The sequence below is a fragment of the Macaca mulatta genome, chromosome 9, assembly GCF_049350105.2.
Source record: "Macaca mulatta isolate MMU2019108-1 chromosome 9, T2T-MMU8v2.0, whole genome shotgun sequence".
Lineage (NCBI taxonomy): Eukaryota > Metazoa > Chordata > Mammalia > Primates > Cercopithecidae > Macaca > Macaca mulatta.
The window spans coordinates 90,016,700-90,043,915 of NC_133414.1; the positions used below are offsets into that span (position 1 = coordinate 90,016,700).

The 27,216-nt window shown below is 40.9% G+C and overlaps 1 protein-coding gene across 1 annotated transcript in view; it reads left to right on the plus strand.

Annotated features, from left to right (window-relative positions):
* Nucleotides 1-23,032, plus strand: part of CCDC6 (coiled-coil domain containing 6) — a 120,152-nt gene extending 97,120 nt beyond the window's left edge. Inside the window, exons 6-9 of the mRNA XM_002808504.4 lie at nt 4,723-4,879; nt 7,598-7,698; nt 17,182-17,306; nt 18,670-23,032. Of these exons, the coding sequence (XP_002808550.1) occupies nt 4,723-4,879; nt 7,598-7,698; nt 17,182-17,306; nt 18,670-18,864 (578 nt within the window). The 3' untranslated portion in view covers nt 18,865-23,032. The remainder of the gene's footprint in view (nt 1-4,722; nt 4,880-7,597; nt 7,699-17,181; nt 17,307-18,669) is intronic.
* Nucleotides 23,033-27,216: the final 4,184 nt, after the last annotated feature.

Consider the following 27,216-nt stretch of genomic DNA (forward strand, 5'->3'; position numbering starts at 1 on the left):
GATGGATGGAAAATACAATATTCATGGGATGTCAAATCTGTAGGTGTGGAAAGCTGACTTTTCCTATCTGTGGGTTCCTCAGGGCTGACTGTGGGACCTGAGTATGCACACATATTGATATACTTGGGAGTCACAGGTTCTGAGGGACAGCTGTAGTAACACAATGAACACACTCCTTTTTACACCTTTCTTTTTTCACTTACTATGCATTGTAGTTTTTCCCCTGCCGATACACACAAAGCTGCCTTCATCCCTTATTTAAAGGCTGCATAGTATTTGATTGTATGGATATGCCATAATTCAACTAGTTCCATACCAGTGGCCCTTTTTTGGTTGCTATGCTACAACCACAATGAACATTTCTGTACACATGTTTGATACCTGTGCAAGAACACCTTCAGGATGGATTCCAGAAAGTGGATTTGTTGGGCCACATGGAATATGCATTTTAAAAAGTTCAGTGGTTCTTACCTTTGTTTTCTTCTCTGAAGTTCCTTACAAATTCCTGTGCCGTGGAGCATCTGGGATGGTGCATCAGCATCATCCTTGGAGCCTTTGAGAAATATGGTGTGGTACTTTGCTATTTCTGCTATTAGAAATTACCACAAACCTAGAGGCTCAAAACAATACAAACTTACCATCTTACAGTTCTAAGATGGGACTCGCTAGGCTAAAATCAGGGTGTCATCAGGGCGGCCATCCTTCTGGAGGTTGTTGGGGAGCCTGTTTCCTCGCCTTTTCCAGCTCTAGAGGCTGCCTGGATTCCCTGGCTCGTGGCCCCTTCCTTGCAATCGTACCACCCCACCTCTGCCTCTGTTGTTACATCTTCTTTTCACTCTGATTCCCCTGCCTCCCTTTATTAGGATCCTTGTGATTATGTTGGGCCCACTCTGATAATCTAGGATAATCTACCCATCTGAAGCACCTTAACTTAATCACTTCTGTGAAGGCCCTTCTGTCAAGTGAGGTTAGTAGCATTTATAGGTTTTGGGGATTAGCATGTGGACATCTTTAGAGAATCATGATTCTAGCACCATACAGGTTTCTGGGCTTACTCCATGGAGTAAAAAAGGGGCATATTAAAAGTATATGTATAAGTAATCCTGATGTGAACCTCAGGTTGATAATTACTATGTGTGTTCATTCAGTGAAAATCAAATGAGATATATCAAATAGTTATGAAATATTAATTATTTTAAGATTTTTGAGTTTTTACCATGTGAGTACACAAATATCTTTCAGCACCTTCCTGAACTCTTTCCAGTGCTGTCAGTTTGCATTTTTCCTCCTCATTTATACTGCTCCATTGTGCCCCTAGCAAAAATTTTAGAAGGAATTTGGGGAGAATTTATGCTTACTACTGTCTCCATACTGCACTGTTTAGCCTCTGAAGAGACTGCAGATACTAACAGAGGCATTTGTAAGTGCTATTTCCGATTTTGTGAGGACAGAGAAAGCTGAACTAAAGAAGCAGCAGTGGCACTTAGCTGCTTGCAGTGATTGGATTGGGCCTAAAGGATGTGTTAATGACTTTTCATCATCCATTCCTTGCATTCTCCTTAGGTTAGATGACCTGGGTCTCTTTTGGATGCAGCTGTGGGAGGTGGCTCCTCATCCTCCAAGCCTGACTGCATCTGAACTTGAACGTCTCTCTCAACAGTTCTCAGTCATGTTTGAATGTTGGCATCTCCTGGCCAGCTTTTGATAGACCAGTGGCTAGGACTTATCCTTGGAATTCTGACTTAATGGGCTTGGGGTATGGTCTGGGCACTGGTATTTCCTAACCATGAACTTGAAAGGGAATGCAAGCCATGCAGACCTTTGGATCATTTGGGAGCCACCTCTTTGGAATCTTTGTGGAAGTCATCCTCAGTTCACACCATCTTTGACTAAATAGAGTAAATCCTTACTTCACATCATCCTTGGGTTCTTGGAAACTGAGACTTTAAGTGAAACAACTTACTGTATAACCAAACCAATTTTACCATAGGCTTACTGATACAAAGAAGAGTTAAGTTCCTGTGGCATACATATGTTGTTTCACTTAAAGTCACAGTTTCTAAGGATCTGTGGATGATGTTAAGTGAGGGCCTACTATATTGGGAGATGGCTGTAGACCTGGGGAGATACAAGCTGTGGCCCCTAAGTACTAGGGAGCTCTGTGTGCAAGAGGAAGGAGGAGGACTCATAGGAACAGATCCAGTCAGGTGATGCTGTGTGCCAGCAGGGGGCAGCCAAGGAATGCTCTGGTGACAACCTTCTGTGTATGAGTCTGTGACACCAAGAGGTGTTGGGCCTGGTGCCTTCTCTGTGCCTCTGTCTTCTAGGTCAATTGCTGAACTGCCAGGAAGTCTTCCCAGCCAGTCACTGCAGGGGACATTCTTATCTATAGATATATTGTTTAAGGATCCCCCTGCTGAGTTCCCCAACCCCCCCACCCCCGGCCACCCCAGTGCTAAAGGATTGCAATCATTTTCTTTGAAAGACAGTGTTCTCTGGTTATTGTTCTTGGAGCCTCACTAATCGTTAATTCTGCAAAGGATTCCATGGCAGTCTCCAGCACCTTTCCTGTAAAAGGCATTATAAGATTCTTATTATGGAAAAGAAGGTCAGCGTGCTCTGACAGTCACCCTTCTAGTTCTAGAAACAGCAAATACTCCAAGGGGTCAATCTTTTGTTTCCTGTAGAGCTAAGTGAAAAATTCTGCATGCTTGCATATTTGGGATGAAATAATTTAGTCGTTTATATTAAAAGTGTACTTTGTAAATATTTTCCCAGCATGCCTTCAATTAAAGAGATTTTTGTGTCTGGATTAGACAGCAGGGTTTCTGGCTGTGTTGAAACAGCCAAAGGATTTAGTGTTTAGTGCACGTAATAGTGTTTAATAATTTTGATATTTTTATTTGAATTTCTAAAATAAGGATATTCAAGAGCTTTTGTATATTCTGTAATGATGCTGTCTTGGAAACCATTGAATACTTATCAGAAGTATTTATTGGCTAAAATGTCAGACTTTTGTAGAGTTGCTTAAAACTAAAACTAATTTGATGGGCATTGAGAGTTGAAATAGAGTCAGTCTGTGGGAGAAAAATGCTCAATGTGGCATACAGCTCCTTCCTTCTTCCCTAAATTTGGACCGAACTGACAATATGGAACAGCAGCCTACAGGAAACTCTCTTAGATGTGCTTATGGCCACTCTGAATTTGTAACTGCTTTTCAGAAAAGATAAGTATATGGAGATTTTACTTTTCCCAAGTTCATTGACAAAGACAAGGAAAAGAAATGAAGCAAGAAGATGGGTAGACACCACATTTTGTATTAGATAATTCCGGTTACTTGGTAGCAGATTCTGCGTGAGATAAACCAGAAAGGAATGGGGGCGGCGGGGAGGTTGTCAAAAGAGGAAGGAAGACGTGTTTTTCTTTTTTTGGAAGGTTGCGGAGTATGGCACAGAATCTTGTGAAGAATAACCTCAGAAGGACAAGAGTTTTGATGGCTCCAGGGAACTTAGCTGGAGGAGCTAAAGATGGATCCCCGTAAAGATGTCAGTTCCCCATTTCAGATTCCTGGGAGAGGTGGTCTAAGTGGCTCAGCCTGGGTCCAACATCTAGTCCGGGAGCTAGTCAGCTCTGTCCTGGGAGATGGGTGCTGTAGCAGAGACCTGGATTTGTGGGAGAGCTCCTGAGGAAAGGGTATTTGTCATAAGCAAGATGCCATCCCAAGAGGTGCCAGCTATATACAGGTCTTCACCTGCCCTCTGTCGTAGCATGTGCGTGAGACAGGGTGACAGACAGCCACACACATACCACAAATTAGACTTGGAAATATTAATCTAAAGTTTTCTGGTTTACTATGTCAATGTCTATTCTCATGAAAAGAATGTTAACTGTTATCACATGTGTTCTAGTACAGTGGTTCTTGGTGTGCCACCACCGCTGTGCACAGCGGGGATGCCAGCAGGTGTCACAGGTTCCCCTAGACGGCTCGCTGTGTCTGGAGTTGAGAGGCAGCCAAATTGAGGTCTGCCCGTGGGCAGAATCTGGGCCTCCCTCCTTTCCCAGCTCCAGCAATGTAGAGAAGAGCTCTGGTAGTGGCTACTTGTAGACTCAGCTACAATTCCACCATTTCCTCGTCTACTTAAAGCACTTTAGAAAGCAAATGAGGGGGACTGACAATGCCTAACCTGCCAACACTGCCTTTTATATTTTTTTCTAAATGCAAATCATTGGTAAACTTTTATACTTGAGATAAACTTTAAATCCATATCTCATCTATGTGCAAGAGAATGAGAAAGACCATCTTTTTTGTTTCTTTGTTTTTTGAGACAGAGTCTTGCTATATTGCCCAGGCTGAAGTGCAGTGGCTCAGTATTGGCTCACTGCAACCTCCACCTCCCGAGTTCAAGGAGTTTTCCTGCCTCAGCCTCCCAGTGGGATTACAGGTGCCTGCCACCACGTCCGGCTAATTTTTGTATTTTTAGTTGAGACTGAGTTTCACCATGTTAGCCAGGCTGGTGTCGAACTCCTGACATCAGGCGATCCACCTTCCTCAGCCTCCCCAAGTGCCAGGATTACAAATGTGAACCACCATATCCGACCAGAAAGACCATCTTGTAACAATTCACTCTGTCTGTGGCATAGGGGCTGAACTGAAGTCTCCTTTTTTCAGATTTGGATATGATTGCATGAAACATGGTTTAATTGAAAACTCTGACTTTTCAGATTCAGAGAAAATGGCACAGTATCTGGAGGAGGAACGTCACATGAGGGAAGAGAACTTGAGGCTGCAGAGGAAGCTGCAGAGGGAGATGGAGAGAAGAGAAGCCCTCTGTCGACAGCTCTCCGAGAGTGAGTCCAGCTTAGAAATGGATGACGAAAGGTGTGTGCATGTCCTATGAGCCTTGTTTTTGTTTAAAAAATAAAACCCAGGTTCTACAGGGGTTTTCTTTGGTATCCTGTTAGGTGTATAAGGGGATAGCTTAAATATGTATTTATTGTGCTAATGAATGCCACTGCATTATAACAGATGCTGAGAATGGGATAAAGATTGAACATTTTCCTTAAACACAAGAAGATGAAAAAAATCACCTCTAAAATTATTTGGTGGGGAGAGAAATGGAGACAGCGTTATATTAGAGAAGGAGCAGAGTTTGCCTTTGTTGTTGAATTAGTTTAATCCAGTGTTATATCTGTTTAAAGCATGGGCACATATTAATTCCTGTACTGTACAAGGATAAAGCAAGCTATAGTGCAGCTCGAGGAAAACAGTGCATTTATAGGTTGAAAAGAATCAGCAGGGACACAGGTGGAGGTTGTTGAAATCCCCAGGACTTGTCTTAACACACTTGATAACTTTTGAGCCGTTTTGTAGCCACTTAAAAAAAAAATAAAACTAATGGATTGTATTCATCTGTTCAAACCTAAGCAGTGAATCCCCTCATTGCCCCACTGTGAGTGATCTGGAATGAGAGACCCATCCTTTGGTTAAGTAGCAGAAATGGTCTCAAGTGTTTGTGCCTCATCCAGTTCTCCTCCCTCTTCCTCCTCTCTAAACTTGGGATAAGGTAGTGGTAAGAAAACAAACAAATATAAGCCGGGCGCGGTGGCTCAAGCCTGTAATCCCAGCACTTTGGGAGGCCGAGACGGGCGGATCACGAGGTCAGGAGATCGAGACCATCCTGGCTAACACGGTGAAACCCCGTCTCTACTAAAAAATACAAAAAACTAGCTGGGCGAGGTGGCGGGCGCCTGTAGTCCCAGCTACTTGGGAGGCTGAGGCAGGAGAATGGCGTAAACCCGGGAGGCGGAGCTTGCAGTGAGCTGAGATCCGGCCACTGTACTCCAGCTCGGGTGACAGAGCGAGACTCTGTCTCAAAAAAAAAAAAAAAAAAAAAAAAAAAAGAAAACAAACAAATATAATTGGAAAAAAATGTTTAATCTGTGGAGAAACCCAGAAGTTAGAGAATTACATTTCTGCAAGGAAATTATCTCTTCTGGATCAGGGATGTCCTGGCATTACATGGGCCATATCTTAGTGTGAGAGGTAAGACTGAGTATTCTTGGGGGTCCCTCCAGCAGGACTGGGCATTCGGTGTCTGAAACCAGGGCTACTCATGGCTGTGACAAGTAGTACTGTCTGTTGATGCCAATACAAGCTGTCTGAAACATACAGACAATGTTAGCACATCCGCATTCTGTTTCTGTTATGGAATATATTTAGAGGACTAACAACGCTGTTGATCAGTTTGCTGTGGACAGTGACATTATTGTTTAAAGAAAAATTTAAGATTATCTGTAATGAAAGTCTATATTTTTATAATGAGAAAAAAAGGAAAACAATAACAGGTTATCCTATTTTAAATACCTATGTATATACCTCTTCATTGGGAAATAATAAAAGATTATTCTTTCTCAAAACTTTGCCTTATAAAACTACAGTTCCCTATTCTTTCTAAAATCTATATCCCTTAAGAACTATTTGACTAAAACTGCCAGCTAGAATACTAAATAGCTTATTAACTACCTTCAGATACAGATCATATATAGCATCTGGGACCCAGTTTGGGGTAAGATACACTCTGAGGAAATAATGTCTTCTGACTGCAGTGTCACTAGTGAAGCAGTTTCAGCCTTCCAGATAAATATTTTTTTCCAGAACCGGTATTCATTTCAGAAAGTTTGCCCTACCTTTTGTAGGTCAGATTATCCACAGCTGCCCAATAAATACTTCCCCTACTAGGAACAATGATACTACATTTGGGAGAAGGAAAATGGTCCAGCACTTAAGAGACCACAAGATGCCTCTTGTCTACTAGTGGATGTGTAGAGTACAAGAAGTTCCACCTGTTGCCACTAGGGTGGGTTGCTCGCGCAGGATGGTTTATCAGGAAGTCTCTCAAGCAGAAATTTCTCCTCGTCAGCGCTCCGTGCTCGTTTCACAGAGCGTAAGCTGATGTTCCTGATGATCACACTTCAGCATTTTCGGGTCTGATGTGACTTCTGAATCCAGGAAAAAGGCAGACTCAGCATGGTGTGGCTAAGCATGACCTGCTGTAGGTGTTCAGTACTCAAGTCTCATTAAATCCTAGTGTGTGACTGTCTGTCTGTTAAGCAGGACTTGCTTGTAAACAGTTGATACTCAGTTCACAGGAATAAGTATCTGTAGGCTTTAATTTTATGACATAAATCTCAGAGGGCTTGCTTGGTTTTGAGTTTCAAATAACAATGTAAATGTAGGCACTAACACGTGAATATCTTTGTAACTCTTGGGACAGTGGAGGTGAATTCCAGCATAGCTGTTGTGTGGTGGAGGAAAAACTGGTCCTCTCTGTGGTATGGTGCACCTCTTTCACCTGGCTTCTATCCTGAGCTAAAACATCCTAGATCTCCCAACCGGTACCCCTTGAGTGAGGTTTGTCAAACAGCAGAGTGGTGTCACTCAGGAGTCCATTGTATAATTGCCTTCTAACTATAACATCAATCTAAACATTCAGGATTTTGACCTCAAGGTGTGAACCCCAAACATTTTCTCCTAAAAACTTTCTTAAGGACTATTTAAATACAGGGGGTTTTATCATTTCCTCCTCTCTCCTCTTAGGTATTTTAATGAGATGTCAGCACAAGGATTAAGACCTCGCACTGTGTCCAGCCCGATCCCTTACACGCCTTCTCCGAGTTCAAGCAGGCCTATATCACCTGGTGAGCATATGTCTTTGGCTATTTTGGTGACTGATTCCTGGTACATTGAATAGGCAACTGTGACTATTCTCCCTTCTAGTGGATAAAAACCTTGGAAACAGATGATAATCATGTCTTTTTCAAAAACATCAAAAACTCATCACTCTCAAGGCTAAGAGTCTGAAAATTTTGAGCATAAATGCTATAGTGTCAGCTGGTGGTTCTCTTCTTCTTTTTTTTTTTAATCTAAAAGGAATTTGACTTTAAAACACCTTTTTAAAATGAAGAATGTCTTTGACTCTGATTTTCAGTGCTGATGGGTAGACAAAAAAGCCTTAGGTAGATTTCCAAGATGCATCATAGCACACCTTTTACGGGTTCTTTTACAATATTCCACATACATTAATCTCATTTTTGTCCTCAGAATAATTAATGTAGGCATCATGTTAAAATGAGGAACCAGCAATTCAGAGGGTCACTACTGGTTACACAGCCAGAAAGGGGCAAGGCAGGGCCTGTCTGTTTACAAAGCCTATGTGTTCTTTCTAGCATGAGCTGCCTCCTGATATTTCCACTGATTGGTGAGTGGGACCTGGCCCTAGTAGGCAGGCTGCAGAAGAGGGAACAAACTTCTGTCAGGAATGAACTTCTGTCTGCTTCTGGCTTTGCCCTCACAGCCTTTCCCTCAAAGGCTTGCTTGTCTCCATCTGACCCCAGAAACTCTTTCCTGAGCTCTGTGGCTCAGTACCAGCACAGCGTGGGGCTCTCAGGCCAGGAAGACAAGTAACTGATCCAGTGAGAGAGAAAGAAGAAGCAGAGGGTGGAGTGGGTGGCCAGTGGAATAGGGGGAGAAAAAAAAAGGTGATGGGCCAAAGAATCGCGTCTTGTTACCAAAATAATGAGACTGATTTTCTTTGGCTTGCTGGTAAGCAGATTTTCAATGGAGTTGGGAGAAAAGTGTGGAGGGAAGGGTGACAGAGGCAGAGTTTTGCAGCAGAATAGAGTGGGATGACTGCTTTGAAGGATGGCAGCATAAAGTTTTTATAAAGTGAAACAGCTTTGCATCAGGATAACAAAAGTTCACAGCACTGTGCTGCCGTTAACTTTTTTTTTTTTTTATTTAAAGAGGCAATCAAAAGATAAAAGTCAAAAGTCTAGTACAGAGGGAGGCCGCCTTCGTACCGATGGGCCAGTGTGCTCTCTGGTGTGAGGCAGGGGTAAAGATGCTGATTGCAAAGCAGAAGGACTTTCTATCAGAGATCAGTGGCGCGATCATCACAACTTGTTCTTGCCAAAAGGATGTTCCCAAACCTGTTTCTTCCACCCTCCAGTGCCATTAAATCTCTCTTCAGAAGCTTCTCTTCTAGCTGCCTCTCAGTTTTCCCAAAATAGCACTTGGGTTTCATTACCGTGATAAAGGTCCTTTTGGCCTTTTGATTTATTGATGTAAAAGGAAGTCATGAGTCAGGAAGAAGTAAAATGGAGGATTATTTCATTATTTTGTGATAGTGATGCTGATTCATATTAAATATAATTTAATACCCTGTTTGATTTATTTAAACCTAAAGCCTTTGAGGCATGTAATTTCCGATTGATTAAAAAGATTGTTGCAATCGTTGAGAAAAGAAAAAGAACGAATGTCAGACCTTGGTTTGGAATATTCCTTATATTTTAACAAAGATTCTTCAGAAAAATCTTACTCTATTTACGTAATTTTTACTTTCACTGTGCCTGTACCTACATCAAGTGTGAGGCTTGCTTGGATAGGTAAGCTATTTGACTTTTCTTTTTTTTTTTTTTTTTTTTTTTTTTGAGACGGAGTCTCGCTTTGTGGTCCAGGCTGGAGTGCAGTGGCCGGATCTCAGCTCACTGCAAGCTCCGCCTCCCGGATTTACGCCATTCTCCTGCCTCAGCCTCCCGAGTAGCTGGGACTACAGGCGCCCGCCACCTCGCCCGGCTAGTTTTTTGTATTTTTTAGTAGAGACGGGGTTTCACCGTGTTAGCCAGGATGGTCTCGATCTCCTGACCTCGTGATCCGCCCGTCTTGGCCTCCCAAAGTGCTGGGATTACAGGCTTGAGCCACCGCGCCCGGCCTTGACTTTTCTTAAACTATGTCATAAGTAACACCTAGATTTTTTCCTTACAGCTAGCCTAAATGAGAATATTTTTATCCTATTTTAAATTCTATAACATCACCAAAGGAGATTGTATCTATTTGGCAGCAGAATTACTCTGTTCTGATCTAGTATATTGTAGTGCTATACATAGCGGTAGTAGATCACCAAAATCTGAATATTCCAGTTTTCTTTTCACATTAGTTTTTATTGGAAACATTTGTGGCTGTGAGTATTAAGAATATCTAATCACTTCCTTAGTGGAAATACGCTGTTTGAATAGCATTCATTTCCATTTTAAACATATTGGCTCTGAATTTTCCTCCCTTTCTGGTTGACGTTGGAAATCTCGTGTTTTCACTAACTTGTTGAAGTATTGGAAATTACATATTGAAAATGTACTTGAAAATATGTAGCCTAAAACTAAGAAAGAGTATCATCTTTATTATATTTGGACTGCTTTTATGAATTATATATAAGAAGAGTGTTATCTTTTCAGGTTGTCCATCATTTTATGCAGTGTAATAAAGGACATTCTCAGCCTGTTTTGATGTGTCTGAATTAAGGATAGGCGATAATGAGATCTAAAAAATAGGTCTGCACCGTCATAGCAATGAACATACCCCGCAGATAATGGTTTCGAATTCCTTTCGCCAATTGAAAGAACTAGAGCTATTTGGAGAAATGAATATTTCTAGAGCTGGGGCACAGAATGTATGAGATGAGCTGGGTGAGATATCTTGTAGTGCAAAAGAGTAAAGAAGTGCCCAGGCAACAAAGTGATGAGGGTATGTCAGAGGGATACAGGAGCTCCCAGACACCAAAACTGGAACAATTTGAGCAGTATTAATTACTATATTATAACATTATTTAACATAATAAAATCTAATTCAAATATCAAACAAATATCCAAAGTCCATACTGATATGAATAAATGACGAAATAAATAAGGGAGAAGACACAAATCCTCATGGAGAGCATTCCAGATAATATATGTAGATATTCCATCCTCAAGGAGGTGGAAATAACTCTACTCCTTAAATGTGGGCTATGTGACTGTGAGGTCAAGTATAAGATGAAAACCTGGCAAAGGAGATTAGGAAGTTGCTACCAGAAAAGTGGAAAGAAAATTGATATATGATGTCACTGAGGTCAAGGCAAAGAATTTCACCAAGAAGGGATTGTTCAGCTGCAAGGTCAAGTAAAATTAGGAGTGGAGATCTGTGATGGCGACTGGCAGCACAGAACTCACCGCTGACCTTAGCTAGAGCAGTTTGTGATGGAGTGGTAGGGACAGCAGCCAGATCAGATAGAGTTAAAGAGGATATTGTATCTAAATTGTTTGAATTTTAACAAGGAAGATGTTTTCATATATAACTTGTATGTGTCAAATAGGAAGAAAAGGTGCCTGCCTTTAATTTGTTTCCACAATTTTTTTTTTCTTTAGCAAAGATATATTAAAACTTGGGGGCTGGGCGCAGTGGCTCACGCCTGTAATCCCAGCACTTTGGGAGGCCAAGGCAGGCAGATCACAAGGTCAGGAGATTGAGACCATCCTGGCTAACATGGTGAAATCCTGTCTCTACTAAAAATACAAAAAATTAGCCGGGTATGGTGGCAGGTGCCTGTAGTCCCAGCTACTTGGGAGGCTGAGGCAGGAGAATGGCATGAACCCTGGAGGCAGAGCTTGCAGTGAGCCGAAATCGCGCCACTGCACTCCAGCCTGGGCAAAAGAGTGAGACTCCGTCTAAAAACAAAACAAAAAAAAACTTGGGGCAGTCAGAAGGGTATAATAAACCAGAAATAAAATCCAGAATTCTTTCATCCAAAGGCAGTGTTAATGTTTTAGTGTTTTCAGGTGTCTCCTATCCTACCCCTTGCAATTTTCCTTCAGGTAGTTGGTTCCATACATATTATGAAATGCTTTTGTGTCTTGTTTTATATTGCTTAATGTGTTTTCTCAGTCATGAGTCGCTTTTAATTAATCATTTTTTAAATTTGCAGTCTTGACAGTGAAATAAATCTTAGAATTTTGGCTTTTGTTAATACATTTCCATATCAAAGCAAAAGAAGTTTATTGCAGCAAAGACTTGATATAAAACCATAGGACTATACTTAGTAAGCTGGTGTTTGTGGTTTGGCAATGTCAACTTAGGTTTTGGTGGGGAGGGGTTATCCTTTATTGTATTCCTGGGTCAGAGGGTGAAGATGCATGATAATTAGAACTTAAGGAAAAACAAAAATCAATAGTACATGGTTTCCAACCTCTAAGAGCTTGTAATCAACAGCAGGGCCTATAGAAGTAAGTTTAAAAAAAAAAAAAAAAAAAAAAAACTTTAATACAAGGCTAAATGTAATAAATTGCATGAATTGTGTATATTTTATACCCTTTAAAAAGTTATGTAGTTAAACAAATGGCAGTATGTCTATTCAATGGAATACCGTTCAGCAATAAACAGATTATTGACGCTTAGAACAATTTGGGTGGATTGCAGGGGCATTGAACTGAATGAAAAGACCTATTATCAATGGGTTACCTACTATAAGATACCATCTCTACAACATTTGCAAAGTGACAAAATTATAGTGATAGAAAACAGATCAGTCATTGCTAGGTTAAGATTAGGAGAAGGATGGTTGAGCTGTACACATGCATAGGCACACAAAGAGCACACATGGAAGCTGATGAAATCCGAACAAAGTCTGTACCTTAGTAACTAGTATTGTACCAATGTCAATTTCCTAGTTTTGACAATGTGTTATTGTTATATAGGGTATCATCAAGGGAAGCTGAGTGAAAGACAACGTGGGAACCGTGTAATTATTCTTGCAGTTTCTTGTGACTTATAAACTATTTCAAATAAAAAGTTATAATAATAATTTTTTTAAACCCAAGGCAAAATAGTTTAAAAAGAGGTTCAAAGAAGAGAGAGTGACCAGCTTAGAGAGCTTTTGAGATGGGCTTTGAGAGGAGTTAATGAACTAAAGCATATCAGACCTTACTTTTGCCAGGCACTCTGGAAGCATTTTGTGATATTATCTCATTTCATCCTCATGACAACCTTGCAAGGTAGCTACAGTATTCCCATTGAACAGCTCAGGAATCTAAAGCACAATGAGATTAAGGAACTTGTCTACTTAGTGCCAAGTGTCAGAGCTAGGATCCAACATAGTCTGGCTCCAGACTCTGTGGTCCTTGCCTTCTGCAAAGGATGAGTGAGGTGCTGATTGGCACTGGGAACAGGAAGAAGCTATGGTAAAGAAGACATTCTCAGGCTAGGGCACACCATTAACAGAGGCATGGAGGTCTGAATCAAGAGCAATAAAATCACTGTGGTTCTCTTCACAGCTGCCCTGGGGTCCAGCTCCCTGGAGAGTCTGATTCATTGGTTTGGGATAAGGCAAGCAGAACTTTGATATTCACTGTTGAGAACCACTGACCTGGAGCATCAGAATATAGTTTGAAGCCAAATGCAGAAGTCTTGATAACAGCTAGAGAAGGAGATTTTTTTTTTTCTTTTTTTTTGAGATAGAGTCTTGCTGTGTCGCCCAGGCTGGAGTGCAGTGGCACAATCTTGGCTCAGTGCAACCTCCGCCTCCTGGGTTTACACAGTTCTCCTGCCTCAGCCTCCCCAGTAGCTGGGATTACAGGCATGCACCACCACGCCTGGCTAATTTTTGTATTTTTAGTAGAGACAGGGTTTCACCATGTTGGCCAGGCTGGTCTCGAACTCCTGACCTCAAGTAATCCACCCGCCTCAGCCTCCCAAAGTGCTGGGATTACAGGCATGAGCCACCATGCCCGGCCAGGATTTTTTTTTTTTTTTTTTAATAAGTAGGCAATACTCATAATTACCCTTCAGAAAAATTAACTCGGTGATACCAGAAAATTGACTGTATTTTTTTTAAATGAACTGAATCCCCTATTTGGAGACAAGGATCCACTATTTTGAGACAGAGTCTCGCTCTGTCGCCCAGGCTGGAGTGCAGTGGCGCGATCTCAGCTCACTATAAACTCCACCTCCCAGATTCAGGTGATTCTCCTGCCTCAGCCTCCTGAGTAGCTGGGATTATCGGCACACACCACCACGCCCACCTAATTTTTGTATTTTTAGTAGAGATGGGGTTTCATCATGTTGGTCAGGCTAGTCTTGAACTCCTGACCTCATGATCTGCCCGTCTCGGCCTCCCAAAGTGCTGGAATTACAGGCATGAGCCACCGCGCCCAGCCCACTTTTATATTTTATTGCCTTTCTCTTAAATATAATCACTTTCATATGAAATAAAATTAAGATTTTATTCTCCAATGTTATTTTAAAGAAAACAACTTCTTTCTTTTCCCAGATGAGTAAAGTTCTTGTGATTCCAGTAAATACCACATTAAACAACCACTTAGTTCCCAAAGACTTGTCCATTATCCTGGACCTCCATTTTGTAAATGTGAATAAAACTCCACAATTGGAAATGGAAATATGTCAAATAGAAAGCATCACTAATTGATCATCAAATCACAAAATAAACTTTTAGTATTAGATGTTGAGGGCACAGAAAAGTCCTGTGATAATAGCACAACTAAAGGAAGGCTTGGCTGAATATCTCTGTCATGGAAACAAAAAAGACAGATGGAAAAGCATACTTAACAGCTTCTTGTTTTTACGTAATTCAGAAAAGCAGTAAGTAGAGTTCACATTGCTTGGCCTCTAATAGCTGATAGTAGGTTCAGAGTGATTGTCCATAGGTGATTTCTATCCACATTTCCCCAAAGAGCTCCTTTGTTTTCCCTTTTCACTTTGCCAGTATGGAGCCTACCCCGTGCTAGGTATTGTGGTAGATGTTGGGAACTCAAAGGTGTAAAGAAAGCTAGCCACATTTGTGCAGTGATGAAACAAGTAATACCCCAGACCAGCTGGTGACTTCTGCACTAACTCTTGGAAACCAGGGCTGCACATGCCACATGTAGGTGAGGATCGCTTTTAGATGTTTTCAGAATATGAACCCCAATCAAAACCTGTCTAACAGTAAGGAGAGTCTGGACATACAGATGTTAAAAACACAGTGGAGATGATCCTGGAGTCCTAGATGAAGACTACACACAACATTATGGTGGACTGGGGGTTGTTTCTTCCTTAAATACCAGGTTCTTTGAGGGAACATTGGCAGGGCTTTCATTCCTTGTATTGAATATCCTCAAGTTGTGACATTCCCAGTGTTTTTGTTTGCTGTTATGGCTGAGACACACACACACATACACTCTCTCTCTCTCTTTCTCAGTCACTCACTCACTCTCTCTCTCTCAGTCACTCACTCATGCCCACACTCTCCCTATCTTCTTCTTGATTTTTTTTTCTTTTTTTTTTTTTTTTTTTGCTAGGAGGTTATTTGGCTACTTAATATCCATCTCCAGTTTGGTCAATTATTGATACATTTTTTGACACCTCTGGTTTTCTTGCATTTGATATTTACTCCTTTGCTCTATTTTCTCCACTTTATTCTTGTTCCTTCTCATGTCTTTTGCCTTCTTGAATCTCAGTTGAACTCCTGACAGGGTTTGACTTTAAAAAATCATTATTGTGGTGAGACCTCTTAATTTAAAAGTTCTATCCTCGTATTTTTAAGAGTATAATACAGTACTGTTAACTATAGTACAGCGTTGTGCAGCAGCTCTCTGTAGCTTACTCGTTTTGCTTAACTGAAATTTGATGCCTGCTGAGTAGCAGTTCACCACCATTCTACTCTGTGTCTATGAGATTGGCTATTCTAAACTCCTCATATAGGTGGAACCATGCAGGATTTGTCCTTCTGTGACTGCCTTATTTCACTTAGCATAATATTCTCCAGATTAATATATGTTATTGCATATGGCAGGATTTCCCCTTTTTAGACTGAATATTCCATTGTATGTCCATATATACCACATTTTCTTTTTCTGCTCATCCATTGATGGACAGTGAGATTGTTTCCACATTTGTTTGTTTTTTGTTTGTTTGTTTGTTTGTTTTCAGACGTCGTCTCACTCTGTTGCCCAAGCTGGAGTGCAGTGGCGCAATCTCAGCTCACTGCAAGCTCCGCCTCCCGAGTTCACACCATTCTCCTGCCTCAGCCTCCCGAGTAGCTGGGACTACAGGAACCCGCCACCTCTCCCGGCTAATTTTTTTGTATTTTTTTAGTAGAGACAGGGTTTTGCCGTGTTAGCCAGGATGGTTTGGATCTCCTGACCTCATGACCTGCCTGCCTCAGCCTCCCAAAGTGCTGGGATTACAGGCGTGAGCCACCACGCCTGGCCTCCACATTTTTGCTATTATGAATAACACTGTAGTGAATATAGGAGTGCTAATATCTCTTTGAGATCCTGATTTCAATTATTTTGTATAAATACCCAGAAGTGGGATTGCTAAATCATGTGGTACTTCTAGTTTTAATCTTTTGAGGCATTTTCATACTGATTTCCATAGTGGATGCACCATTTTACATCCCTACCAACAATGTATAAGGATTTTTTCTCCATATCCTCACCACCCCTTGTTATCTTTTTTCTTTTCTTTTTTTTTTTTTATAATGGCCAACTTAACAGTTGTGAGGTGATATCTCACTGTGGTTTTGATATGCATTTTCCTGATGGTTAGTGGTGATAATCATCTTTTCATATGTCTATTAGCACATTTGTGTATCTTTTCTAGAGAAATGTCTATTCAAGTTCTTTGTGCATTTTTTTCATTGGACTATTTGAGTGTGTTTGTTTGCTTTGAGTCATAGGAGTTACTTATGTATTTTGCATATTAACCCCTTACCAGGTATATGGTTTTCAAACATCTCCCATTCTATAGGTTGCCTTTTCACTCTGTTGACTGTTTCCTTAGCCCAGAGCTTTTTAGTTGAATGTAGTCCCACATGCTTGTTTTTGCTTTTTTTTTTGTTGCCTATGTCATATCCGAGAAATCATTGCTAAGATCAATGTCAAGGAATTTTTCCCCTATTTTCCTTCTAAGAGTTTTATAGTTTAAGGTCTTATAGTTAAGTCTTTAATCCATTTTGAGTTGACTTTTGTATATAGTGTAAGATAAGGTCCAGTGTCACTTAATGTTAATATCCAGTTTTCCCAACACCATCTGTTGAAGAGACTGTCCTCTTTCCTCATTGTGTATTCTTGGTGCCCTTTTTGAAGATCAGTTGACCATATATGTGTGAGTTGATTTCTGGGCTCTCTATTCTATCCTAGGAATTAATTTTTATTGCCCTTGTTATCCACACCATTTAGTGAGCCCACCGTTCTTTTCATCTGTTTGTATTTTTGTGGGTGATGGAGAACTACTGCAATTTAAAACCTCCTAGATAGTTGAAGACACCAGATAGTTGAGCTTAAAATGATACTTGATTTGTTGTTATATTTCAGGTCTATCATATGCAAGTCACACGGTTGGTTTCACGCCACCGACTTCACTGACTAGAGCCGGAATGTCTTATTACAATTCCCCGGGTCTTCACGTGCAGCACATGGGAACATCCCATGGTATCACAGTAAGTGTCCACAGGGTAGGAAGCAGCACTTCACTCCTGAAAGTGGTACCGACTGGTGTTCCGGAGAACAGGATCGGTGCTCTTAGACATTTGCCCTTCTTCCTGCCTCCTCCATCGTTCACCTTGAAACTGTAGAGACTTCAAAACAGTTTGATACCAAATTCTGGTATTGAAACTAAAATCCTTCCCAGGAGACAAAACTTTCACTTCACTTCCTATGAAAAATTCCCCTTTGTGAAATATAATTTGAACTCTGGCCAGTGCTTTGATTGAACTCTGGCCAGCTCCTTGCTATAAAGCATTATTGTTGGTTGCCGTAGTGTCTAAAGATATTTATTGTCCGCACCTTCACAGTTCACTGACCTTCAGTATTCTTCCTGAAGTTCGCCTTATTTGTAATGTTACTCAGAATTTTCTCTCCTTGAATTACAAGGAAGCTTAAGTGCATCTGGTTCCAGCTCTACCCAAGGGACTTTTTTCTTTAGAGCCAGCAATATAGTTGACTAATAGAGCCATAAGCAATATAGCTAGTAGAGTGAGAGTATTAAGGGTATTTCCAATAACAGAAATACCCATATTTCAAAGAATAAATTCCAATATTTTAAAGAAGAACCCTATTCTAAAAATGCACTGAAGGTATTTCTGAAGCTGTTTTGCCAGTTTGATGGACTTTATGGAAAAGTAGGAACTTTTTTTCTTTTTCCTCACTCTGTCATCCAGGCTGGAGTTAAGCGGCATGATGCCCGCTCACCGCAGCATCCGCCTCCTGAGCTCAAGGGATTCTCTGGCCTCAGTCTCCCGAGTAGCTGGGATTACAGGCACATGGCACCACACCCGGCTACTTTTTGTATTTTTAATAGAGACAGGGTTTTACCCTGTTGGCCAGGCTGGTCTCGAACTCCTGGCCTCAGGTTATCCACCCACCTCTACCTCCTGAAGTGCTAGGATTACAGGTGTGAGCCACTGCGCCTGCCCTCAAACATAGAAACATTTTTGTTGAGCTGTATCTTTCAGGATATGGACAACTTGTTGGAGATAAGCAATAGAAGGAATTGGTGACACACACTGAAAGAAAGATTTAAGGGGATATTTTACAGCTCTCATTGAAGGACCCAAGTCCAGCAATTTGTTCAACACAAGTTGTGCAGTCATTTTCTGTAGCTTTTTCGTAGGTGGAAGTGTAAACACTGCCTTATTTAAATTTTATTCTTAGTTCAGAAACCAGTAGGGATGAAGAAAGAAATCCCTGGTTTCTTGTCTTTGTTGGTTAGTGTTTGATTAGTCCCAGTGCCAAGTCAGCCTGTGTTGGGTAGAGTGAGCCATCTGTACCTAGACTGACTTGCTGTTCCTGTCCCCTCTGCAGAGGCCTTCACCACGGAGAAGCAACAGTCCTGACAAATTCAAACGGCCCACGCCGCCTCCATCTCCCAACACACAGACACCAGTCCAGCCACCTCCGCCTCCACCTCCGCCACCCATGCAGCCCACGGTCCCCTCAGCAGCCACCTCGCAGCCCACTCCTTCGCAACATTCGGTGCACCCCTCCTCCCAGCCTTAATGCATGAGCTTAGTCTGAATTTCAAGTTGGGACTCATCCAATGGAGCCGTCTACTCAACGCCAAAGGCTTCCTTCTCTGGCATATTTGGATATGACTTATTTGCACTGAGGTTATCTAGGCTTCACTATCCATTGTGTTGTAAATGTTTGTCAGAAATGCAGCCAGTGTTGTGGGTCTACAACACTAACCAGACGACTTTTTCCATCAGTGTTTTACTTGAATCTTCATGTACGTCCATTCCCTGGCTGGAACCTTCGCTATTCGGTATTTGGTATTTCAGCAGCAGTGTGCAATTTTTGCTTGGCCCAGAGCTTCATTCTCCTGGCTTTTAGGTTTGTAAAAGGAAAAGGGATATCTTTTTTATATTTTTTTCCATGAATTTGCAGTAAATTACTGAGCTGTTGTTACCCTCTTCTCTCATTATAACGGTGTTTACCAAACATACCAATAATTCAGCACTACAATTGAGACCTTTGAAAATCTGGCTTTCAGTATAGAACAGAAAGTTAGATGAATCAGTGCCCAAGACACATTTTCTGTTTAACAGAACTTTCTACAGATACACTTTTTACAGGTTATTTTCATTGTATTATTGACATCCATGTCTCTTGTAAAACAGATGGCCTAAAGTAATGAATCATGTGGCTGTACCTTCTCCACATAAATGGGATGGATAATTATCGTATATTAAGATGTGATTCTCTTTTTTATCCTTCATGTTAATCTACCTAACCTGGCCCCCTCTAACATGAGTCGATAAGTGTTGTCCTACTCACCCGTGGTTTCAATGGCTAATTAGAATGTGTTATTTGATTTCTGCTGCAGAAGGCAGTATGATTGTAACAAAAACAGTGCGGCTTCCCCTTTCATTCTTCATTTGTGTTCTCTTAAAGTTCGAACAAATATTTTAAAGGTGCAAAATACTATTAGAAAATACTATTTGAAATGGACATTATCGGAATATCTTGGCATAATGGCCAGAAAATACTGTATTGCTTGGCAAAAAAGAAAAAAGGTATAAAGGAAAGTAGCACATTAGCAATGATGGCTGCTCATTTCACCCAGTATAAGCAAGTGCAGTGTACAAAGAAGTATATTCTGAATACATTATTTTCATTCATTTAGCACAAATCATTTGGTTTCACTTTGCAGTGGAACACTGAGTCACTCTTTTCTTAATACTAGCAACATCTTAATTTTTGTTTTTCAGCAGTTGCTGTTTTGTACTTTGGTAGTAAAGTGATTTTTACCACCTGTGTTTGCATATTTATATATGCTGTGGATGAAAATAACTTACTAGAGAATGTATATTTTATGACAAGAATGTGTATCTGTTGGATATAATCAGAGAACTGAAAAGTAATTTATCAGTAATTTTTAAGAGTCCATGTTTTGTGACAACCATCTCTAATAGCCAACTCTTTATTAAACACACTCCTAAAAATAAGGAACCATGACATTGTAGATATTTAATATTGTACAGTATAGAAACCTCCATTTTTGCCTTCGAATACATATTTAAGAGTTAACAGAATGAAAAAAAAAGTCTTGTTGGATAATAGTGTTTGACTAGCATTTTAAGAACTTGAGAGTAAAAGCAACAATAAGATTTTTTCACCTCTTCCTGCTTCCACCCCCAAACTGAGAACATCACTCAATTGTTGGGAAGAAACTGTAGGTCTATATAAATTTTATTTAGAATGTATGTGTAATATACATAATCATAATACAGTTCTCAGATGCAGGGAAGAAGTTTGGCATTTAATCGTTAAGGCTTTAGGTTTTTGATACGATCAGACTGGGCCATGTCAAACCCGGAATTTTCACCAACAGTTCACTGACCCTCCTGGTACATTGCCATTCCAAGGAATTCTGAGAGTAGGCAAACATTTTGCCTTCATGGTACAGTTCTCAGTTTTTCTTATAGGAGAAATATGGTAGATGTTTATAAGAATCTTTTATGAGATTATAGATTTCAATGCTGTGGATAGTGTCTTGCAGCCAAACAAGGAAGTCCATAATGGAATGTTCTTCCCTCAGCTTCCTATTGATTTAGTTACCTCTTGAAAGCACAAAAATTAAAACATTGCCATATGTTGAATTTTTAAAAAGCACTTGGAGTGAGCAAACAATTCCTGATAAATGCCTTTTAGAGAGAGGTTCTTGACATTCAGACATCTGCAGAAATGTTCTGGTTCCCAAAGTCACTTCCGTTCAAAAGAAAACACAGCTCCTTCAAACAGCACTTTTTCCGCATAAATCTAGTTGCCTCTCCCTGTGGACATTCAGAACTGATAGAACAAACACTACTCTTTTGAATTTGATGGTTCATGTCCTTTAAAGTGTTTGAGGACCCTATACAGAGACTGTAACACTTGGGTAGTACCAGCTAGGACAATTTCTTGGCAATTGTCTAGCTACCAGGGATCAGTAAGATTCAGATTCTGAGCCCATAATGGCAAGAGCCCCCTCACCCATGGGCAGCTGACTTCCCTCAGTCAGGCACTTCTCATGGGGGCCAAACATGGTTACTGCCATTCTGTTACCCACTCTCCCAGGTGAGCCCTGGATTGGCTCCCAGAAGGCCTTTGTAAAATCAGTAGCCATCCTGCAGGCAGGCGGGAGCAACAGGGACTTCAGTAGCTTCATTTTCCTGTCTTGCAGACAGAGACCCTTGGCTACCACTGTGCTGCTAATAGGATAAGTACTCTGTTGCCAGATTACCATGCCTTTTATACAAAACCAAATTAACTTACCTAATACCTGACACCTCTCTGGGCTCTGAACTGCTTTCTCTCATCAAGCATGCTAGCACTCTAGACAGAATTCTAGAAATTTGGCAGATAGTAGAAGTCTTTAATGGAACTTACTCCTTTGTTGACTGAAAGGAGTTTTAAATTCTGACCTCCTGAGATACTGACTAGCAACCATGGAATGAATGTGTGACCAGAAAGTGGCTTTGACACCAAGTGCTGCTGTCCCTTTGTAATTGGCTTCTAATGGATTCAACCAGAAACAATTGATAATGTGAATTTTTGTTAATTGTTCACTTGTAGGAAAATAGAACATGTATCACCCTTAGGTAGACATGAACTTTTCCTGCACAAAGCCTTGCTTTTAGAGAATGCCCAATAAGGCAAGAAAAAGCATAGTAACTTGTGCTTTGAGAGCTCAATATTTGTATCTTATCAGTACAGAAGAAATATTTCTGTGTAACTTGATCTTCTGTCTAGTACTTGTCTTATAGGTAACCAACACTGAAAACTTTGTAGTGATGACTACCAAAGAAATACATAGTAAAACAACCTTTTATTTCCAAATTGTTAAAGAGCCAGCCATTGATGCTGCTACATGAGTTCCATGCTCAAGAGCCATTGTAAGAGATTAAGGGGTTTCTAGGTTTTTGGTGGGTTTTTTTGTTTGTTTTTTGTTGTTGTTGTTGTTTGGTTGGTTTTTCTTTTTTCTTTTTTTTTTTTTTTAGGTTTTCTTTAATTTTTTGATTAAAACATACACACAGCTGTTAGCATAAAGTCATGGGGGGCATTTTCTGGAATGCTCAGCAGTTCTCATTAACTGCCAAGCCCAGGTTGCCTCTCGTGAGGCAACTGAAAAAAATCCTGTGTCTTGATAGCATGGGTGCTGTGTGTGTGCATGTGTGTGTGTGCATTCATGCCTTAACTCGGGTTACTGCTCAACTTTAGTTCTTGACTTAGTCTGCACCGTCATCTAGATTGTATCGTACATCTCGGTCTGAACTTCATCCTGGCAAAAACAAAGTTGCAGGCACAACAGTTTAAGAATGCATTCCTCCAGAAGAGTATCTGGTCAGGTTGACCCTGAGCCTTCTTTGGACTTGATTTGGAACTTAGCCTGGAAAGCAAAAGTGGACTGTCCAACAGAAAGATGTCAACAAGGAAAAGAGGAGAGCCAAGCGCTAGCATGCCTTTTGCCTCTGCATATCTGTGCACACTGTATGTTGTTCATGATAGCTTGTCTACAACTTGACTAGGTTGGAGTTCTGGTAATAGTGGCAATCTTGACATTCTTGGTCAGAGTTTAGAGAGATGTAAGACTTCAATTAATGTCTTATTTACTCCTTTATGTTGATTAGTCTTTGATACATGTGCTGAATCAGAAACCTAAATAAAGATAATTTTTTAAAATGTACCTCTTGAGCCTTAAACCCTACCTTTTTTCATTTCGGTCTTTGCGAAAAAAACATTTTTTCTCTGTTGCTTCTGACAGACATCGAACTTAAATTGTAAACTCTAAAGGCTGCCTTAGAAAGTAAATTTAAACAGCTGGGTGCAGTGACACAAGCCTGTAGTCCCAGCTACTCAGGAGTCTGGGGTGGGAGGATCACTTGAGCCTTGAGAGTTCAAGGCTGTAGTGAGCTACAATGGCACCATGGTGCCAAAGGAAGATGTCATCTCAAAAAAAGAAAAAAAAAACAGTAAACTTAGGAATGATGGCATGAAAGGGGCTAGTATAGTTTTATTTTTTTATTTTTTATTTTTTGAGAGAGTCTCACTCTGTCACTCAGGCTGGAGTGCAGTGGTGCTATCTTGGCTCACTGCAACCTCCACCTCCCGGGTTCAAGCAATTCTCCTGCTTCAGCCTCCCAAGTAGCTGGGACTACAGGTGTGCACCAACACGCCAGTACAAGTTGATTTTTGTATTTTTAGTAGAGATGGAGATTTCGCCACATTGACCAGGCTGGTCTCAAACTCCAGACCTCAGGTGATCCACCTGCCTCAGCCTCTTAAAATGCTGGGATTACAGGCCTGAGCCACCATGCCTGGTTGGTTTTATTCTTTAATCAGAGTGCTGGCTACTTGGATATATTGAGGTTTTGAAAATTCATTGAACTGTACACTTAACGATTTCTGCACTGCTCTGTATTTGTATCGTATTTCAGTTTAAAGCAGTAAACCTAGGAGGTTATGAAAAGGAAATCCACACCCATTTCCAAAATGTTACAAACATGTATGTACAGGATTTGGATGTCACATTTGGAATGTTTCATGAGCTTTAAAGTTTCAATCCACCTGTATGGTGTTTTTTTTTTTCTCTACTTTGTTGGAAGCATCGCTTTGGGATCAATTCTAGGTTTGAGTACCAATTATTTTCCTGGGATAGTTACTTAACTTTTCTGGGACCCAAGTTCCTTACCTATAAAATAAAAATGTTATTTATGTGCCTGGCTAAAATGAGAAAGTTGATGTGAAGGTACAGCATAGTCCACACACAAAATCAGACGTGGACTAGTCTTTTCCACATCCATCCAATGAGTGAGTATTTGGGGTAATGTTTTACACATGCTTGGGGGGTATATGGTTTATCAGTTGCATTTTCGTAAACCCCTCGGTAGTTAGAGTCCACATTCTGTGGAAGAAATGCACAGTACTCATGGGATCCTCTTAGGAATATGGTTTTCAAGAACCCATTTGTGATGCCGTCTTTCTTTTTTTCTTTTTTTCTTTTTTTTTTTTTTTTTTTTGAGACGGAGTCTTTCTCTGTCACCCAGTCTGGAGTTCGGCTCACTACAACCTCCGCCTCCTGCATTCAAGCAATTCTTCTGCCTCAGCCTTCCGAGTAGCTGGGATTACAGGTGCCCACCACCACACCCAGCTAATATTTTGCATTTTTAGTAGAGATGGGGTTTTGCCATCTTGGCCAGGCTGGTCTCGAACTCCTGACCTCCAGTGATCCACCCACCTCGGCCTCCGAAAGTGCTGGGATTACAGGCATGATGTGATGCCGTCTTATGAGTACAGACTGTTTAGATCTAGGCTCTTTTCTATGTAAAAGTAAATAAACCAGTGAATCTTGACTGTCTCTGGCTTAAGCAGGATTCCATTTTAACTTAGTGAAAGCAATGAATTTTTAATTTGGTTGAAATGATCCAATGACAAAACTCCTCTCTACCCATGGCAGCTGGATTTTAGTTGTAACTTGATGAAAATATTAGCCAAGGAATTTCCCGGGACCTCTGGATTCAAGTCTTACCTTCGTCCTGCCCTAACCTCAATTTTCTGTCGGCAGAGATCGCTGTTCTTATTTCAGGTCAAATTTGAAGAAAAATATTTAAACAAAGTGCTTTGAAAACAAAGATTAAGCTGCATGTGTACTTTATAAAATTTTAATATCTTTTAAAGGCTATGTATCCACATGGTGCTTCTAAAATTGAAACAGTTGGTCTAGAACGTTTTTTGTGTTTATGTAGAACTCTTAAGTAGATCTGAGAGGTCGTTGTTTTAACATGTAGGCTATTTAAATTAAAAACTTGTGGAAATGCAATTATATTCTGTCACTAATATATAATTCAGCTCAAACTTTTAAACATTCTCTTTAGAAAAACAGGAAGAAGTGAGTGCATGGTAAATCATGGTTTGTGTCTGATGCACATGTTGACATGAGAGATTGAATTCCTGTTCCTTAAAGTTTTCTGTCCAGTCTCATCCCTGGTTTCATACTGCATTGAGTGCTATTGAGCTGAATATATTTATATCTTTTTCCAAAGGTCTTGTTCTCTGATACTCTACTAATAACTTAGTGCAACTTTCAAGATAGCTAACTACCCCAAGAGGAGATCTGAGTAATTAATCAAGACAGCGAAGTATAAGCATGAGAAGAAAAATAGAAAATAAAACAACTTGATCTTTAGAGATAAAAAAATACAATATCTGAAATTTAAAACAATAAAAACTGGTTTTAAGTCTTTTGTGGATTTATGTTCGTGCTCTTTGAATGTGCCTGAGAAACATTAAAAGGCACCCCTGCTGGTCGGGCACAGGTGCACAGTGGCTCACACCTGTAATCCCCACAATCCTCTCAGCCAAGGCAGGAGGATTGCTTGAAGCCGGGAGTTTGAGACCAGCCTGATCAACGTAGTAAGATCCCCATCTCTACTAAAAATTAAAAATTAGCCAGGCATGGTGGTGCACGCCTGTCTTTCTAGCTACTCGGGAGGCTGAGGAGGAAGGATCGCCTGAGCCCAGGAGTTTTAGGCTGCAGTGAGCTATGATCATGCCACTGCATTCCAGCCTGGGCATCAGAGTGAGACCTGTCTCAAAAAAAAAAAATCTGGGATTGTGGTGGAGCAGAGAACTGTTTAAATTCAAGTTAAGCCTGTGATCTACTTTTCTTTCACCAGGCGAGCTTTGCCTGCGTTCTGGTAGACCACTATTGGGAAATTATTAACCCTGGGGACTTACTACCCAAATTCATCATATTAGTGTTGGACATGAAGCCTCACGGCTTAAGGTAGCCAGGTACTGTGGAAAGAGTCCTGTGAGTTCAAGTCTGGTCTAAGTGCAATTTTAAAGCTTCTATTTCCTCATCTATAAAAGAGGAATGAGAATGGTGTCTTTAGGATCAAATGAACATATTAGTGTTAAAACTTTAGAGGCTAAGAGGTTCTCTTTTTGTATTGTAACTTCACTATTTCCAACATCATTTCATTCATTCTACAAATATTCTTAAAACACCAATTATATCAGCCATTGTGTGTGGCACTGAGAGTGCAGCAGGGAGAAAGGAGGCTGCAGTTCCTTCTCAAGTGCGGTGAGTATTGGGATCGGGACTCCTCAGCATCAGAAGAAAAGAAGGGTCAGAGAAGGCTTCAGAAGCAATTGATCCTTAAGCAGTTTATTGAAGAACAGGTGGGATTTAGGTGAAGGGTCTAGGAAAGAAGGATCAGCCTATGTGGGGTCTGGGAGACAGGAAATAGAGGGAGAGTAGAGAAAGTGAGGCCCGTGAAAGGTAAGAGCTGGTTAGTGAGTGGGCAATTGGAACTCAAGGTATCCCCAAGGAATAACTCGGAGCATGCTTTGGCATTGCCCCACCAGAGGGACTGAGCTGCTGGAACTGGGGTCCACTGGCTCCCTTCACCCATCGGTTGAAGGTGCCCCTGAAGAGAATGACCCCCCGAGCCCAATTTGGGTTTTCTGGATTGTGTTTAAGAGGCTTTGTCAAGGCTCTCCAGTGCCCGCCTCATGCTTAATGAAGGATGCTGGCAAGGTGCATGAGTGTCCACAGTGAAATCAGGTGGGCCACAGGGCATGATGCCTTACACTAGGTCTGTTACAGGTGGACTGGGGGTGCTAAAAAGCTCTCACCATCATTTGGTTTAGCTTGAACACACGAAAATTTGAAATACTTTTTTTTTTTTTTTTGAGATGGAGTTTTGCTCCTGTTGCCCAGGCTGGAGTGCAATGGCACGACCTTAGCTCACTGCAACCTCCGCCTCCCGGATTCAAGCAATTCTCCTGCCTCAGCCTCCCGAGTAGCTGGGACTACAGGCATGCACCACCATGCCCAGCTAATTTTGTACTTTTAGTAGAGATAGG